General features: G+C 45.8%; 2 protein-coding genes across 3 annotated transcripts; one reads left to right on the top strand and one right to left on the bottom strand.

The window, feature by feature from the left end:
• The first annotated feature begins 54 nt into the window (after window positions 1–54).
• On the top strand, window positions 55–3,573 carry glrx (glutaredoxin (thioltransferase)). Of its 2 annotated transcripts, none has more exons than XM_060069794.1 (3): window positions 55–435; window positions 876–1,009; window positions 2,983–3,573. In XM_060069794.1, exons 1-2 carry the CDS (start codon window positions 229–231, stop codon window positions 987–989), a joined length of 321 nt encoding a protein of 106 aa, XP_059925777.1. In that variant the 5' UTR covers window positions 55–228; the 3' UTR covers window positions 990–1,009; window positions 2,983–3,573. The 2 variants fall into 2 exon arrangements, with proteins under 2 accessions (XP_059925777.1, XP_059925778.1); XM_060069795.1 differs by having other exon boundaries at window positions 876–1,010; window positions 2,988–3,573.
• On the bottom strand, window positions 3,009–19,924 carry rhobtb3 (Rho related BTB domain containing 3). The gene is given in 13 exon segments (XM_060069791.1): window positions 3,009–3,130; window positions 3,982–4,105; window positions 4,193–4,359; window positions 6,934–7,103; window positions 8,605–8,714; window positions 10,949–11,058; window positions 16,091–16,287; window positions 16,442–16,637; window positions 18,119–18,146; window positions 18,148–18,228; window positions 18,897–18,970; window positions 18,973–19,017; window positions 19,020–19,924. Coding segments are annotated over 13 exon segments (1,587 nt in total). The 5' UTR covers window positions 19,186–19,924; the 3' UTR covers window positions 3,009–3,011.
• Between the last annotated feature and the right edge of the window lie 1,460 nt (window positions 19,925–21,384).

The following is a 21,384-nucleotide window of genomic DNA, read 5'->3' as shown; positions in this document are numbered from 1 at the left end:
GACCATCAAGGAAACGACACGCAGGCGCAGCTGGACTAAAGAAAGGGGCTGCCCTAAGGATATAACTCCTCCCTTCTGAGACTATTGAATTACGAATGCCAACAACTTGCCGTTTGGTGCTTTGATTCATTTATCGACTACGTTGGACGTTGTATTGTATTTCTAGTTCTTTTTAGTTATCATATCGGGGGGTTTATTTATTAATCTCGACTATAACCAAAAGAAGAAATGGCTCAGCAGTTTGTCGAGACTACAGTTAAGGGAGACAAAGTGGTGATGTTTATGAAGCCAACGTGCTCGTATTGCATTATGGCCAAAGATGTTTTGTCCAAATACAAATTTAAACCAGGACATTTAGAATGTATTGACATCAGTAAACGCAGCGACATGGCCAAAATGCAAGACTATTTCCTGGAAATCACCGGTGCTCGCACGGTAAGTTTACAATTTGATTTCCTTTGATCATGAGGCGATTGTAGCTGTTTAGTATTTTTGAAGAAATATGTTGTTACTGTGGACAGTTCTTGTTTGATTAATGTGTAGGCCTTTTGTAGTATAGTCGCATTACGGGTATTTGTGAACTGATGTCCAGTGTTCGCTGTATCCCTTTGATCCAACTGATCACAGTGACTCAATTACCGTCTCGGAAATGATGCGGTGATCATGCACAGCTGTTCACTTCAAACGGTGGAAAATAAAATATAGTATCAATGCAACTGAACTCATCAAATGATCTAAATATAATCAAGTGGATGAAGTCGTTTTTCCATTGCTTTGAATGTGTTGTTTATACTGGGGGGAGGTGCACACAATGGTTCTGTGATCACGTGCCTCACTGACAATGATGTGCGTGTGTATCGTCTACGTTCCCACAGGTGCCACGGGTGTTTATCGGCGATGATTGCGTGGGCGGGGGCAGTGACTTGGCAGAACTGGATCAGAGTGGCAAACTGCAAGGCATGCTTCAAACTATTGGAGCGCTTCAGTGACGTATCACTGCCAGCGCAAGGTACACACACACACACACACACACACACACACACACACACACACACACACACACACACACACACACACACACACACACACACAGAGAATGAGGCAGTTCTATAAGAGTGGTAGGACAAGCTGCTACGTCGGGAGAAGGGAGTGGAGGGGGGGATATACAACCATTAGTTTAAGTACATGTTCACAGCACATGGGTAAAAAGAGTGAAAGCAAACAAAAAACGTAACATTTTATTGCTGAGAAAACACGGATACACCCTGACATCAGTTTCATAGGATTAGTAATGGGCTCCTCCTGATTGACAGGTCCTCTGTGGTGATAGCTTGACCCCCCCCCCCTTTTCAAAGTCCATCTCTCCAGCTGTTCTCCCATTAGCTGTGTAATCTCAGTGCATTCATTTCCCTCAAGGGGTCACATATTGGAAATCCTATTGGCATTAAGTGATGTATTAAAGAACACATTTTCAATTTGATATGTTGATCAGTGGGTCCATGAAGACGTCATGATACAGTGTTAGCTTTTGTGTGTGCCGACTTGAATTTGAGCTTCAGCCAAAACCATATTACTACCGAGCATTACATAATATGGTCTTTATTATAATGATAAGAGGATATAACATAATTCACTTGTTGGTACCATTTATGCTAAAATAACGAACTGTCGGAACAGTTGATTGAAGTGCTGTGCAATAAAGTGTCGCCCAACACCGAAAGTGAACAAAAGGAAAGAAAAAAAAAAAACTTCCATATCTAATCGCTTACAAAAATAATCACAGCACCATTAAATCATAATACATGATTCATGTTATTCCAAAATGAAATAAAATATATTTCACCTCTTAAATTTCCTAACCATGAATAAATATTCACATAACTTGAATAACATTAAGAAATTATGCAAAAAGCACCCTTTTAAAAATGAACCAAAGGCCATGTTGCCTATATTCATCTACATTTTAGAATGACATTGTATTCCATTTTCTGAAATGGATCATAGAAATAGCCCTGTTCGACCAAAATGGCATCGAGACACGTTGAATAATGAATCACATTTGAAATACTGATGCATGTAGTCTTTTAAAAGGAAAAGAACGTAACATAACATAATATGATGTCTTTCCACATGTATCTGAAAACAAACCTGAATGTGCTACTGGTGGCATTAGGGGGTTGTGCATCAGACTCTGAAAGCTTTACACTATGTTCTCCCAACAAGGCAACCCTTTTAGCTACATGACATTTAGATGTATTTGAACTCCAGAGACAAGCAGTTTTTAGTTGTTTTTATTTTTTATTGAAACCCTTCAATGTTTTTTACGCAGGTAAACGGACATCATGGGCCAATTATGTAGTGTTAAAACTATGGGATTTAGTAAAAGTGTCTCAGGCGTTAGGGGATGAACAGAATTATCCAGTAACGTCTCTAAAGTATACAGGGCTGCAGTCCAGCACAGTGGTGTTTCTGGTCCAGTCCAGGCTTGTTCCACCTGGTATGTCAGTATTGGTTGTAAATATCTACTCTCGGGATGTATTTCATTTTCATGTGATAGATGGGTACCTATGTACACTCAGTCAGCCTGTCAGATGAAATATACATTTTGAATGGCTGTTGGTGGATGAGTCACTGGACCAGGCTTGACACTCAGGCTTTTCCGCCAGCGACGGAGCACGGGTCTCATCGGGTGGACGCCGTTCCATTGGCTGCTTGGGGCCACGGCGACCTTTGCACTCTGCTCCACTGCGCTGGTGTTGTTGTGTTGTTATCCCCCCCCCCCCCCAGCGTGTCTCTGCTTCGCCGCACTCCGGCCGTCCAGCAGAAATCCCCAAGCAGCCAGTACCGCAGCCCATAATATTGCTATCCCTGCCGTCTTCTCTCCCAAACCAATGTTCTTGATATGTTCTCATGTTTGGTGACCCCCCCCCCCCTCCCCCTCCCCCTCCACCCTGCCCCTCCCCCTTCCCGTGTATTCCACAGGGTGTGTGTGTGTGTGTCGGAGGGGGCCGTCACATGACCGTGCAGCGGGACTTGCGTAGCTTGCGTCTCCTCTGCTGGTACTCGCTGAGCTCCTGCAGGTAGCCCCTGGACGGCCAACGCAACCTCTCCACATGGTCCCTCTCCTCTTCTGGAACGCACACGCATCACACACACACACACACACACACATCGCACACATCACACACGCACACAACCAACACACGCAAGCACATGCATGACGATACAAACGAAGGCGTATAGAAACACGCACATGGGGACACGCACACATGCACGGGCATTGATGAACACGGACATGGCAGCCCTCGACACTAATGCACATAGTCTATTAATCGCTGAGCACACGAACCTACGCTGTCTCGCCTTGTATAACTGTCGACACGGCAACAGTGTCTGTGGCACGCTTGATGAAGTCTTCTTTTTTTACAAACTACGAATGAATTATTCCTCTTTCTCATTTGGTTGTCCAGCTGAATCCTTTTCTTTACTCGTGCCTTTAACGACCGTCCAATGGATCCTAAACAAGTTCCCTGTGTGTGACTAAAGATGACAATAAACGCTTTCCCTCACAAATCCTGTGCGTCACTGAAATGAGTCACATTCTTATCTCCCCGTTTTATAACATGCTTTGGCTGATGCATACATACTAATGCCAGAAGGAATAATAAAAGGAAAGAGGGCGATAACAACCCCTCTGTAACAGACCACTTGGTTATAAGGAACCATGGGCCAGTGTGTGAAGGAGCAACGGAGCATTCCCAGTAAACGCCACAGCCCAGCTCAGCCTCAGCCTATTAATGCTGTCGTAATATTCAAGACTACTCTGACCTTCTACTTTTCACTGACATGAGAGAGTGTGTTGGAGTGAGGCCATCTCCTGTGGTGAATCCTGGAAGCATGGTGTGATCTAAAAAAAGGGCTTGTATGCCATGGAGGTGAAAGGTGAGAGAATGGGGGGGGGGGATACAAACAGACACTGACCCGAGAGCTCCAGGAAGTCTGCTTTGTGGCTGAAGATCAGGTAGTTGTTGGCGATGAAGTGGAGCAGCCATACATAGAGCTGCTCGGCGTTGTGACACTGGGCGGCACATAAGACGTTAGAGTCCTACATGGATCAGTACAGCATATGCTCCCGTCACACCGAGTGAATTTCTCTTATCTCAGACACACACACACACACACACGCACTGACCTTTGCACGGCGGAGTAGCCGGATCACACTGATACCGGTGGATGCCAGCTCCCTGCTGGGCATGCTCTGAAGGTAGGCACACACGCACACCTCACACAGATGCTGCAGGCGCTTCACTTGGTACATCTCGGCACAGACGAGAACTGCCATGGCCTGCAGCACACTGGCTGGACATAGAAACGCGCACGCACACACACACACACACACACACACACACACACACAAACAAAGCACAGTCTGATAGTGTAGGCTTTCACAAACACATCAAAACCTTTAATTGCTATATATTGAGAGTAATTAACTGTGGCCAGTATTCTTCCAGTATGGTTCTTTTGTTTTGGCTTTCAGTTTGTTAGGCTTCCTGACAATGTCGCCAAGAATCAACAGTGAATTTTTGCGCTTGCTGTCCTTCTAGAAAACACAATTGGTCATCCCAGCTGTCAGTCAAGCCCGCCTGTGGGCAATATGCACACTATGCCAACTCTCCACTGATCCCGCCCCCGGCCGAATGACGGGGTTGAATCCCTGCTGCCAGCCCAGTGTAAATCAAAGAGACTGCTTGTTCGTAGGGCTGCCCTGCTGAAGCCGACCATCAGCACCCACTGCGCTGCTCCAGCGGGGATTCTGACGCCTGTGGCTTTTGTTTGGCTGCTTCTGGAGATGTAACCTTGCCTTGACTTTGAGCAAAAAAAAAAAAAACGCAACAGCACAGCGGCATCGCCTCCCTCTCTCTTTAGCAGCTCTCTTTTTCTATTTCCACGTTCTACTGAGAGGCATGTGGGCAAGTGAAAGCCCGTTTTGTCCTTTGCATGCACCAAAAGGGAGTTTGTTGAATATCGCTCACCAGCACCACTATTTGGGTGTGGGAAGACATACAAACACGATTGTTTATTTTAGGTTTGGGGTTATGATTGATTCATCCTAAACCCGTGGAGGTGTAAGAGGCTCCGTCCTAACTTACTTTTTTAATATAATATACATAATGGACTTAAAAAAGTTAAACAACGATATGTGTGCCACACTGATATCAAATCTTCTATGAAGAGGTATGCTTGAACAAATCTTTGCGTGCCAATGGACATTTTTGCCATGAATGTTTTGGGTGTGTGTAAATATTTCCGAGAGAGACTAAAATACATACATTGGCGGTGATTCCGCCTTGTTTTGACTTTATGTAAATTACCCACACCCAGTTTGACCACCTGCAAAACACGCTTAAGTGACTTTAATATCAGCAGTGAGCATTGCCAATGAGTGCTTTTATTGAGCACACTTATGCACACTGCATGTGTAAAAGCTGGTGATGGCTCTTTCTAAGGACACATCTGGGAATGTAACTGGACAACATATCTCCTCATGCTAATCTCAGCCTCCTCCGTTCACTTGCCCAAGGTCACCATGGGTCTCGCCCTGATCATCTGATACACAGAGCAGGCAAAACCAGGAAGCATCTACAAGAAATTATAGACATGATCCTCATTGGCTGTCGGGATTGTCATTCCCAGAAATATATACATAGCCCCACTTGACACATCTTATCTTTATTTTATCTTTACTTCAATCCCATTAAAGTCCCGGTTGTATGGTCCACGGTTGGTCATAATTGCATGTCAATCAAGACCTCTTCCTGACAAGTAGGTGGTTCTTGACAGTTAATCAACGCAGTGTCCCAGAGTCTCCATATGGAACGTCTGGCTCTGTGAGGCTAGTGAATAAACCTAAGGGCGGTGATGTTCCCGAAAATGCATGGTTCAATTTGGGGAATGGTATATGTGGTTTAATTTCAGCTCACTACTGTTCTCTGCAGTACCCCGGGGAGACGCATTGGCAGCCTGTGAAAAAAAACTTGGTTTCATAAGGCCCTGTCATCTTGTTTCAGAAGGACCGTTAGGCAATTTGGTCGCTATTGTGTGTTTAATATTCACAAGACCTCAATTGTGGGTTTCATGCCCTCTCAAAGGTAAAATAAAGAAAATATAATGGCTAAAAATACTGTATGCAGGCTGATGACGACAGTGTGATGTAAGTATTAAGGAAAAACACAGCTTTGCTCACATCTCAGAGCCCCAAGATCAGCCGACACTGCAAAATACATGCCATAGATTTAGCTAGGTAGATATAGCTATTAGACGGAACTGCAGGTCGGACATACTGTATATTAAATATTGTTAGGTAAATATTGTATTTTCTGAAAAATTATCTTAGAAAATGTATTTATTCAATTATTAACAAAAGCTTGCTATTATTTCATAAATATTGTAGCTTGAAATCTTTTGAGGTTTTGTGTTAAATTGGATTTATTAAAGTTAACACAAATGAACACAAAACCTCAATGAAAAACATTACAGCATAAACTGCTGCGTTATGCTGCTTATGCTTTTTCTTCCCGCTGTTGCCCTCTGGCCATGGCCTTTTGAAGTAATAATTTTGTATAATGGGGGTGCTGGCATTCCTTGCTAAGCCACTGCATATGTTACTTCTGGTCTATATTTTACCGTTTGCATACGAGGTGGTCTGTGAAAGGTCTTCATGACATTTTGGTGGTACACCTAAACTCAAAAGTTGGAAACCACCTCCATAGATCAACAAGAAAGAGACACCCTTCCTAACCCTTTAGAACATGGCTTTTCAAGCGTTTGCATGAGATTCAATACTTCCCTTGCTTCTCGAAGCAGCAGCAGCAGCAATGATGGTGTTCATGTGTTATTGGGGCGTTTTGAATCGTCACGCAGTACACTCACCAGGACAGCAGGTGTCAGTGTAGAGGTACTCCAGGAAGGAGAGGAAGGTATCTGAGGAGACTCCGTGGATCGGCACCACTCGGCTCCGAGCCTCTGCGTACTTTCCACTAAACATGGCCGCCATGACATCACAGCGCGCCACCAGTACCGCTCTGTGGGCTGGCAACACACTCCCTAGAGAAAACACACACACACACACACACACACACACACACACACACACACACACACACACACACACACACACACACACACACACACACACACACACACACACACACACACACACACACACACAAACAGAGACACACATGCCAACCACAAAGCAAAAAATAGATAGTTGTTCAGTCATAAGACAGATAGCACAGATAACAGATAGAAAGGAATAGCATACTTGAACATAGGCTATATTATAAAACATCAGTGCCTTACAGATTCAAACATCCTCGAAAATAGAAAATAAAACGACGCCTGTGGCGTCATTTTTCCACCAAAAGGTCATTTAGCAACATAATTACTGTGATTCATTGAATCAACTGTGATTGAGGGTCAGGGGTCAGGGTCAAATTTCAAACTGGGGGCTAAGGTCTTCCAGACTCAAAGCAAATTTGAACTCTTACTACTTGGAATTCACATAAATTAGAATCAGTTATCTGATGAGTAAGTAAAGAATACATCAAGACGGGGGGAATAGAATGTATGTGTTCTATGTTTTTGTGTGTGCCTACCACTGCCCAAGTGTACCACATTAACCAACAGTGATAACATATTAGATACTTTCATATATAACAAGCGCTGTGAGGGCAATTTTGAAAAAAACCTAAATATACATTCTAGTTTTATGGATGCAACAACTGTTTCGTATACACAGTAGTTCTCTAGTAAAAAACAGAGAGTTTATCTGTTGTATGTTTTCTGGAGGGGCTTTAAAGGGTAGAGGTTGATACTGAGGTATGTGTACATACCAGCACGTCATGCGTTTGTGGTGATGTTCTATTAAGGTTACTGAACGGACAGAGCTCGCACTATTCCGCCCAACTTCCCAAATCTGCTGCCTGCCTCGTGAACAGCATAGAGATGCCCACCAGATCTGAGGGGGATTTTAGTGTAGAAGAAGGCTAAGTGAATGCTTGGGGCATTGCCTGCTGCCTCTACCATCTCTCACTGCTGCTTGATACAGTTTCAGTGAAGAATATGATGGCCAATTTAATCACAAGGATGGATTGTGCTGACCAAAGCCGGGAGAGCAGCGCTCTAACTTCCATCTCTCTGAGGCAGAGGACGCCGGAGGAGTGAAGCATTTATGGGACGGCTTCTCGCAGCACAGGAACTATTCTAGCTATACAGATGAGCAGGAGGAATAAATTGTGGCTATGGGGAAACAGGAGAAACCTAGCTGTTTTGGTCATCAACAACATCATGCCGCAATGGGACACAGTGAACAATATGATTGAAGTGTTTTCTTGAGGTCAAAAACAAATAAATGCGATATTTATAATCCTTAAATCAAGGATTATTAATGTGACCTTTCTTCACTGTCAGAGTCATGTGCATTCAATTAATATGTGTATTCACTTGTGTGTGGGTGTCTGTTTGCGGGTTTACGACTGTGTGTGTGTGTGTGTGCGTGTGTGCGTGTGCCTGTGTGTGTGTGTGTGTGTCAGGGAGGACTTGCCTTGCACCATGAAGATGACGTCAGAGTAGAGGGGAGAATTAAAGAGACTGACGAGGGTCTGGGGGCCAAGGACTGCCGCCCGCGCACTGGGGGTTTCCCTGGAGGCCTACACACACACACACACACACACACACACACACACACACACACGGCCACACACACACACACACACACACACACACGGCCACACACACACACACGGCCACACACAACCATACACGGCCCCCCACACACACACACACACACACACACACACACACACACACACAACCATACACGGCCCCACACACACACACACACACACACACACACACACACACACACACACACACACACACACACACACACACACACACACACACAGACACACACACATAGCCACACACACACACACACAGTCTCACACACACACACACACACACACACACACACACACACACACACACACACACACACACACACACACACACACACACACACACACAGCCACGCACACACATAGCCACACACACACACAGTCACATACACAGAAGGAAGACAAGAATAAGAAACACACACACATACATCTCTAGCGCAAAGGAACTCATCCACCCCTATATATCTTCAGAGACATGGAGGAGATTCTACTCTACAGTTGCCACGGCTGCTAAGACTCAAAATTCTAATTCTATGCATTGGTCTTCGCTCACCTATTGAATATTAATAGGCTGTCGGCCAACCCTGCTTCACACAAGTCACGGCCATCTGAGCTGAATTGCCAAGCACAGCCGCTATGGATCTGATGCTAAGGCTGGGAACTGAACAGCCAATTGAAAGACTTCCTGACACATATTGGCCCTTGAGAAGAATGTCTTACGCAAAATAATAATAATCCATACAAAGGCTCTGCACCGTGTTTTAAAATGTGACTATTTGTGATTGGTCTATTGGTTGTGGGAGACAGGCAAGCGTTTCATCAGCCACTCGCGTGTGTTGCCACAGAACCCCATCGTCGATACTTGACTTTTCTCTTTCGACTGAAAAACAACAACAATTGACTATATTCTAACAGCACAGTGTTGGTAGCAGTGGTGCCCAGGGAGTGTTCGATATACACATACCAGCTTTAGAAAGCGTTTGAAATATCCCTCGCTTTGTATAGAAGACATACAGAGAACGCATTTGACTGGGAGCACCTTGCACTGTACACGTATCCAGGGAAGCTGAACGAGTCGCTCTGCATTAGCCTAGCCTAGCTGCCTGTGGGTTTGATCTGTGCTGACCACTGCTGGAGGTGAATAGACCTCCTTCATCCAGATGGGAAGCCATGGTGTAGCGTAACGTGCCTGGTACCACAGACCTGTCAGGTCTCAAATCCTTCCTCTAACTGTGGTAATAGTAGGCACTCATGTTGGCACGCACATACACATACACAATTCACACAGCTGGTCCTGGCATTGGAAACAGATCACAGTGCTTGCTGTTTAACATGGTCTTCTGCCCTCTACATATGCCTCTAACTGCTTATTTAATTATTTGTGCTATGCTTAGTCTCACAGTGGCTGACATGGGATAAGGGGCAACTAATTGTGTTAATTACAGTTTCATTATTGTTGCTTATTGGATAATGAGATGAGACGCGCATGGTGGGTTTAAATAGCCAAAATGTGTGATTAAACTCTAAAATGTAAGGCGTTTCGTTGTAAAGCAAAAACGCCTTACATTTTGTTGTACTATTTATGTGTTTCGTTGAACACATAAATAGTAACACTATCTCTCAAAAAGATCAAATAAGAATTGCATTACGGACTGCTAAATAAATTAAGCAGTCCCACAACGTGTATACTGTGTGTGTGTGTGCGTGTGTGTGTGTGTGTGTGTGTGTGTGTGTGTGTGTGTGTGTGTGTGTGTGTGTGTGTGTGTGTGTGTTTTTGTGTGTGTGTGTGTGTGTGTGTGTGTGTGTGTGTGTGTGTGTGTGTGTGTGTGTGTGTGTGTGTGTGTGTTTGCTTGTGTGTGTGTGTGTGTGTGTTAGTGTGTGTATATGTGTGTGTGTGTGTGTGTGTGTGTGTGTGTGTGTGTGTGTGTGTGTGTGTGTGTGTGTGTGTGTGTGTGTGTGTGTTTGCTTGTGTGTGTGTGTGTGTGAGTACGTATATTTTACATGTGTGTGTGTGTGTGTGTGTGTGTGTGTGTGTGTGTGTGTGTGTGTGTGTGTGTGTGTGTGTGTGTGAACGTGTATGTGTGTACATGTGTTGTGTGTGTGTATATATGTGTGTGTGTGTGTGTGTGTGTGTGTGTGTGTGTGTGTGTGTGTGTGTGTGTGTGTGAGTGTGTATAGGTGTATATGTGTGTGTGAGTTATCACCTTGTCCATGCCAACGAAGGAGCGGATGCGCTCCATGAGCTGTGCCACAGCCAGGGTGTTCTTCAGCTTCTCCACCAGGGCCTCCTGGAGGTGGTCCCATTCCCACGCTCCTGCACCCAGCACACCCTCACATTAGATACACATACACATCCATACCGTCAACCTGCAATAGCCTCCTTCAGTTCACACACACACACACACACACACACACTCACATTGTTATGATCCTATTTGTGAAAAAACAGAACCTATAAATAACAATAATCCCATTCATCCGAACTTAGCTTTGTTTAAGTGTTTAAGCGTTAAATGATTTGTGGTGTATCTTCCGGCCGATATGCATTTGCCCATTTTCAGAGGCCAACACAGTGGGAATAACCCTTTACAACTACTTTTCTGTTAGAAATTGAAACAGATAACCCTCAGCCTTCGACTTGTTCCTGTGAAGCGATGGTACTTAGTCATCTGCTGTAGACGCACATTATCACCAAAGATAGCGACATACACACACAAACAAGCATTCACAGAAACCAACCACATTATATGCAGCCAGCCACAAATCAACTTCTCTAACCATCAACCCATACAGACCAAAATAGAAGAAAGGGGAAAATATAAAAGTCCTGAAATAAGTTATGATATGTCGCCATCTCTGTGGCAGCGAGACAACATCCACCCTACATGATGCACTCTGGTTGGGCGCGCTCCTTTAAATAACCTGGCACAGCCCTTCAGCCTGATTGAGGGGCGGAGCGCTTCAGTATCATCCACCCGTAACACAGACAGCTGTGGGGAGCACAGAGGCGGATGTGCAGCACTCGGCTTATTAGCTCTTCAAAAGGGCTGCATGTGGTTTGAGGGGGGAGAGAGCAAGAGGGAGGGAGGGAGGGAGAGAGAGAGAGAGAGAGAGAGAGAGAGAGAGAGAGAGAGAGAGAGAGAGAGAGAGAGAGAGAGAGAGAGAGAGAGAGAGAGAGAGAGAGAGAGAGAGAGAGAGAGAGAGAGATAGAGACAGAGAGACAGAGAGACAGAGAGAGAGAGAGAGAGAGAGAGAGAGAGAGAGAGGGAGAGAGGGAAAGAGAGAGAGAGGGAAAGAGAGAGACACGCACACAGAGAAAGAGAGAGAGAAAGAGAGAGGGAGACAGAAAGACAGACAGAGAGACAGCCAGACAGACAGACAGAGAGAGACAGAGAGATGCAGGTAAGAGGGGAGTTTGGCTAGGCTGCTACCGGGGAACATATGTCGTGTTTGGTTGCTAAGATGCAGGATGCTCACTGTATGGTTGGCTGAGATGAGGAATTCAACAACAGGGCTGGGGATGAACCTGAAATGTTAGATAGTATGTGATGCCATGAACACAATCAACAATCAAACTCATCAGATTAAGATCCCACACACACTCCCTCACTAATGGAAAGCACTTTGGGTGTCTTGAAAAGCGCTCTAAGAATGCATTTAATTATCTTCACTCAAACAACTCTTGTCAGTCTAACATCACATGACCACTGTTCTGTTCACGGGGCAGAACCCGTCCTGCCCTGAACATGACACAGAGAAACCGTCTCTCCTGAATAATCCATCGGTATGCCATGGAGACAGACCTAGAGCAAACAAACACGCACCCTGTAAAATCTGCCTTGAATGACAAGCAGCTCTTGTCCACAGATTCCCTGTGAGGGATGGATCGTGTTGGCAGGGAACAACGATGTCTCCATTGCCCTGCTACACCGGGAACGAAGAGTCATTCAAAATGAAATTGGAAAACAATTTCCACTCATATTTCAATTCCCCGCACTGTACAGTGCAGTACAGAACAGCATGACAGAAACGGTCAGACTTACACACTAATTCAATGATCAGAGAGTGAGGAAGACAGTTATACTCCATTAAGCATTGAACATACAAAAATAATGCACACACACACACACACACACACACACACACACACACACACACCCACACACACACAGCTCTCTCTTGCTCTGCTTATCTCATGGAAACGCAAGCTATTTTTTTTTCTTTCCTTCTTCTTTAAACTCCTCCCACCCCCCTAGCCCCCTCTCCTCAATCTCACATCCCTCGCTCCTATTCTCTCCACAAGCTTTCTATGTGCCTCGCCTTCTCATTGTACTCAATGCTCCGAGCGCACACACGCCTGCACACACATGTGTGCACGCCACTCAGCATGTGTGTGGCCTCACCAGGTTCTTTATATTCTCTCAAACAACTCTCTCTCTCCCTTCTTTTTATTCATGCAATCACTCTGACAAATGCACACACACATTGCCACACACACGTATTCACACACATCATGCCTCACACACTCCCTGCCACATGCGGACACTGCAGTTTGTCTTTCTTATGTTGTCCCATCTCTTGTGTTGCACATTAACACTATATTACGCTATATTATTTAAATTATTGTGTGTATACTGCATGCGTGTGTACATTATTTGTTATATTTGTGTATGTGAGTGTTTGTGTGTGTGATGTCACTAGGGTCCTTCACAATACGGACCGAACATGAAACACAGACCGTAATGAAGGGCTGGCATGCAAAACAGAGTACAGCACAGCACTGCAGTCTCTCAGCTTAGGCTGGATATAAATCCCAATAAGAATTCCCTTAACTATTTTGCATAGCTATGATAATTGGTAAAATGACGTACGGTGTACACAGAGGCCCACATACCAACATGCTATCTTTGCAGAGGTGTGTTATTTACCTTTTGGGATGACTTTAATATCTACCTTAAGGCATCTACTACCTGGTGAATCGATTTCCTTTTACAACACTTTTAATAAGCATGCCATAGACAAGCAATTGTTAATGAACAAAAGAAGGTCCTGGATAAAAGCCAACAGATGGCAATATTGTCTAAATTATTGTTTCCTAGTGCTAGTGCATCTTCATTTGTGTGCATTGTAGAGAAAAACAATGCCAGATCAAAATAAATGCTCAGAGGTCCTTCGAGTCGCAACACACGGTTATTCAACCTGAAATGTAGCAGAATGCTATTGTGAGTTGCGGCACATTTCATATTCATGTTGTGCCTCTTATGCAGAATAAACCAGAGGACATGTCACCAAAGGAAGTAGACTGCGTTCCATCCACGGGAAACATTAGTTGTGATATTTAAATCACACCGAGCTTCTTCTGACGCATGAGATCTAAGCGTCTCTCTTCTATCCCCCTGGATGTGTCATTGCAGATGTAGCTCAGAACAACCGTTTCTACGGTGATGAATTGAGGCTATTCAGAGACTAAAGCACTTTGTCAGAGATAAAATATAACATGATTCTGTTTCATGGGCCGTGTCCATGCATAAAAAATCGCAAAGGCCAAGCATAAAGTCAATTTTAACACCATTAACAAAATGGTAATTTATTACTTTTACAAATGTTTACTTCAAAACTAGCTCATGATGGATAATCCATTTCCGCTCCCACAAGCTAGTTTCTTAAAAGGATTAAATCTGAACCAATCCAGATACCGCCCTGGGGTAGGAACTCAATCCAGGAATACTGCAAAAGCAGCGATACTGTAGACGCATTGAAGATGACAGTGTGACAAAACGATTAATATTTGCAATCCCTTGTTAAACCAAGCACCTGACAACCGGGCGTTAAACAGTCAAGAGGTTATGTGGCATCGTACAGACACAACACTATGGCAGGCGCCCGGTATTTAAAAAGCCAGGACATGCACAGACTTCCTGAACAGTAAAACAGTAAAAAAAAAGAGCAGCTGGCATTTCCACACTCTGAAACTAAGACTTCAATGCTGTACATGCTAGCCTTGGGGACAAACAACAAGCAAACCTTTCACACCTTACACACACTGGGGTTTATGACCTGCCTCATGCAACTTTTATTTCCCCCTGGGCGGGAATCCAACCTGGGACTGTTGCCACACATCACCTCGAAATTCCTCTCCTCCTTCCCTGTCTCTCAAATCAAAACATAATTTTTACTAACACAAACTTATTGCATTCATACACACTAACACACACTAGCACACACATACAAAATGCATCACTGAAACCAGCCAAGAAGTCCCTCACCTTGCCTACCTTACACCATATATCACTTATATCGCTCAATAACTCAAGCTACATAAAAAACGAATTCATCACCTAAAGAAAAAGAAAAATTGCTGCCTCAAAAGCTACTATGCACAAACCGAAGACTCTTATCACATTAGTAATAGCAACAGCAAGAACCATCACAATTAGGGGGAAATCGCTGCCTCCCCTTATGCCTTTAGGATTGTAGCTTGCAAGCCTTGCAATTTTAATGACATACAATTTGGGAAAGATACACGCTTCTAGGTGATCAGTTAGGCGGTGACTCCAGCAAACTACGTCAAAACCGTGTAAACGTGTTGAGTGCTATCATGTGTACTAGAGTCATCTCACTCAAGCAGTCCTACTATCTGATAGCAGAACTTCTGGAGGAGGCAGCACAGAGCCTGGGTCGGGAATCAGGAACTGGAAGGGGCGGAGTTAGGCCTTGTTTTCTGTTTCGTTGGAGATATTCTACCGGAGAGAAACTCATTCATGTGAGTGGCTGAAGGGGAGTGTAATGCTCTATCGGCCAATCCACACAGTGTTGATTTGAACTCCTTTACAGACACACATACTGTTTATTAGTGCTGGCCGAGTTTGGTTTTGCAGCCTCCAGCAACATGGTTAGTCGAAACAAATACAAAGCGAAAGAAAGGAAAATGCCCTGTTCCCCCATATTTCCTCTGGACTTTAGATTATGAATTACTCTGATTTCTGAGACAAACTGTAGAGTAATACAGAGACTGATGGCAGGGCCAATTTACTTAGGAGGCAGGTAGTGGAGAGAGCGTGCAGGTTAATGGGGCCGGCTGGTTCTGGCTGTTTAGACGTGTAAGTGGCCCGCATCGCCCATATGCTACGATTGTACTCACACAGTATAAATGCCTGATTTACTGTCGCCTCTTTATGCTCTCTGTGCTGCCGTCATATGCAATGTTGAGTAAAGGCTTGAGTCATAGGACTCCACTTCTGTTGACTATTGATTTCTTGGCAATATGTATTCTTGTTTCAGCGAAGCCTCAGCTGAACCTCTAGCCTTCAGTGGGTTTCTAAGTGGGCTGTGTGTGTGTGCCTCACCTCTGTAAAGGAACATGAGGGTCTCCCACAGGCACAGGCACAGCAGAGGGTCCTTTACCACCAGGCGAGAGAGGCGTCCCACCGTGTGCCCGTCTGGCCGCGGCATATCGTCAATAATCCCGCCGTCCCACGTTGAAAGCAGAGAGTGGGGGCCACCGTCTCGCTCTCGACAAATACACCTCGACTGGGGTCGTTCCCTAGAAGTGCCAGACACCAAAGTCACCCTAAGTGCTCTTTATACAATTCAATAAAACTTTATCGCTTCATCACCCTTCAGACAGGGGGGGGGGGGGGGGGGTGGCTAAAGCGCTATGATTCACGACTGAAGGCTTTTCAAACAGTGGCCCCGACCTGGACTTGGGTCCCAGAAGCAGCTGTCTGAAGTAGGGGCTCACGGCGCACAGTACCGCCGCGTGCGCCCAGCCCAGCTCCTTCCCAGAATCCCCGGCGAAGAAGGCCACGTCAGCGAACTGCACGCCGCGCTCCAGCAGCCACTGCATGTCCTGGGAGAAGCTGGACTCCTCCACCCGGATCGGAGGGAGGCGGGCTGCACCGCAGGAGGGAGGTGTGGGGGGGGGGTCGTCGGAAGGAAGGAAGGCGTCGGGGTACAAAAAGGGAAGGAGCGGGGAGAGGGAGTGGGCGGGCGAGAGGGGAGGTTTAGAGAGATGGAGCGTCGTTCTGGAACAATCAATGGCACAACACCTCATCCCCTCCAATGGTGACCGTTAAGAAGGAGGAGAGGACGGATGGATGCGGAGACATAGACGGCGTGAGAATAATGAGTCGTGGAACAAGGAATACTGTGATGTCTAGCCAACAAGGAGGAACCGAACGGGGGCTGTGGATGTGAGAGGAGAAGGGGACGACAACCCTTGGAAAACCAGAGGTGGAGGGACGAGCCGGATAAAGATATGTAGAGGTGTGAGACAAAGACAAGGAGTTAAGTACATAATGATGCATGAAGCGAGGTGCTTCGGCAGGCCCGGAGTGAGGAGGTCTTACAGGTAATGGCCATGTAAATAATAGCCCCGCAGCAGACCTCATCTCCTTTTTAACGGTCCCTAAAGCGTGTCGCTGAACCATTGCCATATATATTCAGGGCTGGCTCCGGAGCACCGCATCTCATACAAGCCTACAATGGAGTGAGACCTACAAATGGAGACGAAGAAGCCGTTGCTGCCAGCGCACTGCCCTCTGTGATGTTCAGGGTCACGGTTTCCGGGCTGAGATAGACTCAGTGGACGGATCGATATTACAGCACCTCGAGAACGCAAACAGATTAACCTATTTTGTGATTTAGGAACAGGGACCCATGGGGGCTCTCCTTCGACGGCGCGGGCAGAGGGTACGGCGGCTGGGGAGCGGATTAGAGACCAGCGCGAGGGGGAAGGTCAAACCGTAATTCAAATGACCATTTGTTTGAGGAACAACAATTTGAACGAGAGAGACGTGCGCTAGACGCCTCTGCCTCTCCTCGCTCCCCTCCCCCCCCCCCTTCCCTCTGCCAGAAATGGCAGGGATATGCCCTTGAGCAAATCACTGAGAGCGAAGCGGGCCGTTACTCTGGTCGATTTTAGACTGGCTGGGAAAATGTCAAAATGGTGGGTGGCGTCATGGGGTGAATGGGTCTAACAGTGTGCATGCAGAGAGGAAACGAGCAGGCGAGAAATAGCCAGTCTCAGCGAAAGCACTCCCCTGCTTCATAAAGGTTTATCCTTTTATAGTTTCATCGTTTTATAGTTATCATTTTATCATCAGAGAAAGATTTATAATTTAGACCTAAGAGGTATACCGGTATATTTTGCCGTTGCTTTGCCGTTCCAAATGAAATGATCAAGTTCAGCCAAGTTCATATATTTCACCCGTTTCATCACTCATTTCATAGCTCTTCAAACTCAATATCAACAAATAATAATACCCTCAGAAATACGTCCTGTGGGAGACTATTATGTCTTAATGCGCAAGCATAGAAACATTGTGTGTAGAGCTGTATCTCAGAGTAGAGGGAGCACCATATTGACCTCTGACCTGGTTGTTCCAAGTGAGGAGGCTGTGGGTTCATTCACTTTATTGACACGCCTCTTATCTGGTCTCTCTTTGGCTTTCTGCTTCAGACACTGGATCATGAAGAACTCCAGCTGGGGACGAATCAAACATAGGAGAATACAGACTTGGTTAGTTTGAGGAGCAACCAACAAGCTTTGCCGTTACAGTGTTCAACGTTATTTACTGTTGTTATGTAAATATCGATGCCTCTTTGTTTATTTAATGCTGACGACCATTGAGCACGAGTCACCAGTGCAAAGTTTCTGCGGGAATAAACAATAATTACGTGTCCTGTGTATTACGCCAGGCTCAGGAACTGTAGCATTTAAAGAAGAGCAATTCCTACCTATTGAAATGATTCACATGTTCACAATCTGATAGCTTACATTTTAATCAGATCTACCTTCATCTGGTTACCCAGGTCTGGAGCTTCAGCCTCGTTATCAATAATTTGCACCTTAATCACTTAAAGGTAACATATTATACCACCAAGATGTGAGTGTGATTAGCCATTACAAGCTGTTTTGAAAATCTGCCTCTTCTGACATCACAAGTGGGCGTGTCCGCCTAGATGTGTGCTACCAGCCTAACCAGTGGACTTTAGTAAACGTTGCTCATCTATCTTATTTATCACAACCACACCTGGTAGTATAATATGTCCCCTTGATATTTTCACTAGGTCATTATGCTGACATCAAATGGGAGATGGTCCAGTGTGTTTGGGCATCACAAGGAGGCCCAGAATAAGAGCATCACCCACCACACTGCCAAAGTAGCGTCCCACAAAGACGTGGTTGAGTGAGGGCAACTCCAGGTAGGTGGCCCCCAGGTCCGGGACAACTGGAGGCCCTCGCTGTGGGGCACACAGCTGCTCCAGTCGAGGCACACAGGGGACAAGTACAGGGGGGGCCCTCGTCTGGGGGCCACAGGAAGGAAGAGGAGGAGGAGGAGGAGAGAGAGGAGGAGGACAGTAAGGAGGAAGAGGAGGAGAAGATGGTAGGAGGGCGGAGGACAAGAAGGAGGAAGAGGAGGAGAAGAGGGTTACACATGTATAAGGGGTACTTTTCATATGTTCTCTCAGTTTTAACCTTTTATTTAACCAGGTTGTTCTCATTGAGATTCAACAACTCTTTTAGAAGATAAACCCCGGCCAAGACAGCCGCAGCAGACAATAAAATGCACTACACAACAACATACAACAGGGAATCATTGAGTCGGGCAGAGAAGAAGGAGCCAAACGTACGAGGCCAGACCGTTGCATTGATCTGCATCCGTTTCAGTCCCAGCTTCGACCATTGACTTATTATTCTGTCAGTGGGACAGCTGCCTCAGCCTCATCTTGTGTTCTAGCTCGTTCAAAGACGAGGGGGGCCGGAATACTATTCTGTTTCAAAGCATTTCATCAAGTTGCATCAAGGAACCACTTTTTAAGTAAGGCTGCCCTGGTTTAAGCAGGCAAGAGTCTTGCGTTGGTAATGCTTAAACCCCATGAACGAGACCAGGACAAAGATCGTCATGAGGGGTAGAGAGCTCCTGTCATTGTTGCTGAGGATGATGCTGATAACCTGAGATCAAATCTCCTATTGTGTGCAACAAGGTCCTTATCGTGTACACCAAAACCAAAACAATGAAAAAAGCCTTCAGCGATGAAGGCGGTTAAACATTCCCAAATGGGACCTGACTGAAGTTGAAACAATACCCATTCGCTATCTCCGGTATGGGCCATTAATTCCGCACGACCTGTTTGACATGGGTTGGGTAAGACAATGACGATAATGGCAAGGCGAAGAATCACCCTCAGATTCAGCAAAAAAGCTTGATTAATCTGGCTCCGCCTTAAGCGGTAAAGTACTGAAATGGTGCGCGGCAAGCCGTGCGTTCATTGAGAGGTTTCGTATGCACCGGTACATCCAGGGCTGACCAACGCAAGGGGAAAATTAGAGCGATTAAGCCCGAGAGGAATTCCGCTATGGAAGAGATTGCACAAGAGGAAGAGGCAGCCTGAGGATGGCAGGAGCCGAGAGAGGGAGCTAGAGAGAGAGAGAGAGGAGAGAGAGAGAGAGAGAGAGAGAGAGAGAGATCGAGAGAGAGAGAGAGAGGAGAGATCAGAGAAAGAAGAGAGAGCGAGACTTATACAGCCTCAGGTGCTCAGCATCCTCAGGATCAGGCTTTGAAGATTTTTTGCGTACACACACACAGAAGACTGAATGTGTGTGTACATTATGTGTGTGTGTGTGTGTGTGTGTGTGTGTGTGTGTGTGTGTGTGTGTGTGTGTGTGTGTGTGTGTGTGTGTGTTGTGTCTGTTTGGGGAGGTGTATGTATGAGTGTTTGTGTGTGTGTTTATGTGTGTGTAAAAGAGAGAGGCGGGGAGGTCAGAAACCTGGAATAAATTGTCCAAGACCTGATAGACTGTGCCTGGGCATCGCTCTGACATCATGACTCTGTGCATTGCGCGCTATGTGAGGGTATGGCTCGGCGTGTGAGCTTTAATGGCCACATTAGCGCTACGTTATAGAGCATCCTCTGCTCCCACTGGCGCCGCCCCTGGGTGCTCTAAATCCGTCAGCAGGAAATGGTCGAGCGATCATCCGTCAGTCCTCAACGCTCATCACAGGGGAATCCGGGAAACTAGGAAAAGCTCATAGCCGGCAGAAACACAATAGAGACGGCCCCTGCGTCCCTCACCTCACCTCGCCAATGTCCGTTCCCTCCACCCTCTCTCTCTCACACCAAAACATTTCTCCCCGTGCAGCAGGGTGATCAGCTCGGCTGCCCTTGCAGATCTCTATCTCTTGCAGGAAAGATTAAAATACATTGCTACTGGGTTTGCTTGCTCACGGGGTTCATAAAGGGGTCTGTGTTGTTTGGTGCCAGCGGCAGCCGGATAGACGTTTGTCAGGTTAAGTAGAGCTGACGTTGAACAGCAGGGCCACAGGAGGCGGGCCCGTTACTCATAAACCTGCACTTTGGTGTTTATTGAACTCTCGGTCTGTCTGTGATTGTGTGCCTATGTGTTTGTGAATGGCTGTGTGTGCGGGGGCTTGTAATATCCTCATAAATAGATGAAGGTGATGCTTGCACCCGGCTTGTTATCCCCACAAATATGCATTAGAACCCGGCAGGATGACCAGCGATCAAATTGTCAGTAGATCATTATCATTATGTTGAGGACAAGCTAAAGGACAAACGCCTCATACAGCATTGAGGCGTGACCATAATAAAATCCCTGCCAGGTTGAGACAGCAGA

This window comes from Gadus macrocephalus, chromosome 13 (genome assembly GCF_031168955.1).
Source record: "Gadus macrocephalus chromosome 13, ASM3116895v1".
In the NCBI taxonomy this organism is placed as follows: Eukaryota; Metazoa; Chordata; class Actinopteri; order Gadiformes; family Gadidae; genus Gadus; species Gadus macrocephalus.
Note: the sequence above shows the minus strand (reverse complement) of the source record. Positions and strands in the feature narration are given on the sequence as shown.

Excerpts from the sequence above, each read along its gene's own strand:
- glrx (XM_060069794.1), top strand. The coding sequence starts at position 229 with ATGGCTCAGCAGTTTGTCGAGACTACAGTTAAGGGAGACAAAGTGGTG. Across the intron at positions 436-875 it reads AAATCACCGGTGCTCGCACG|GTGCCACGGGTGTTTATCGG; the intron begins GTAAGTTTACAA and ends ACGTTCCCACAG.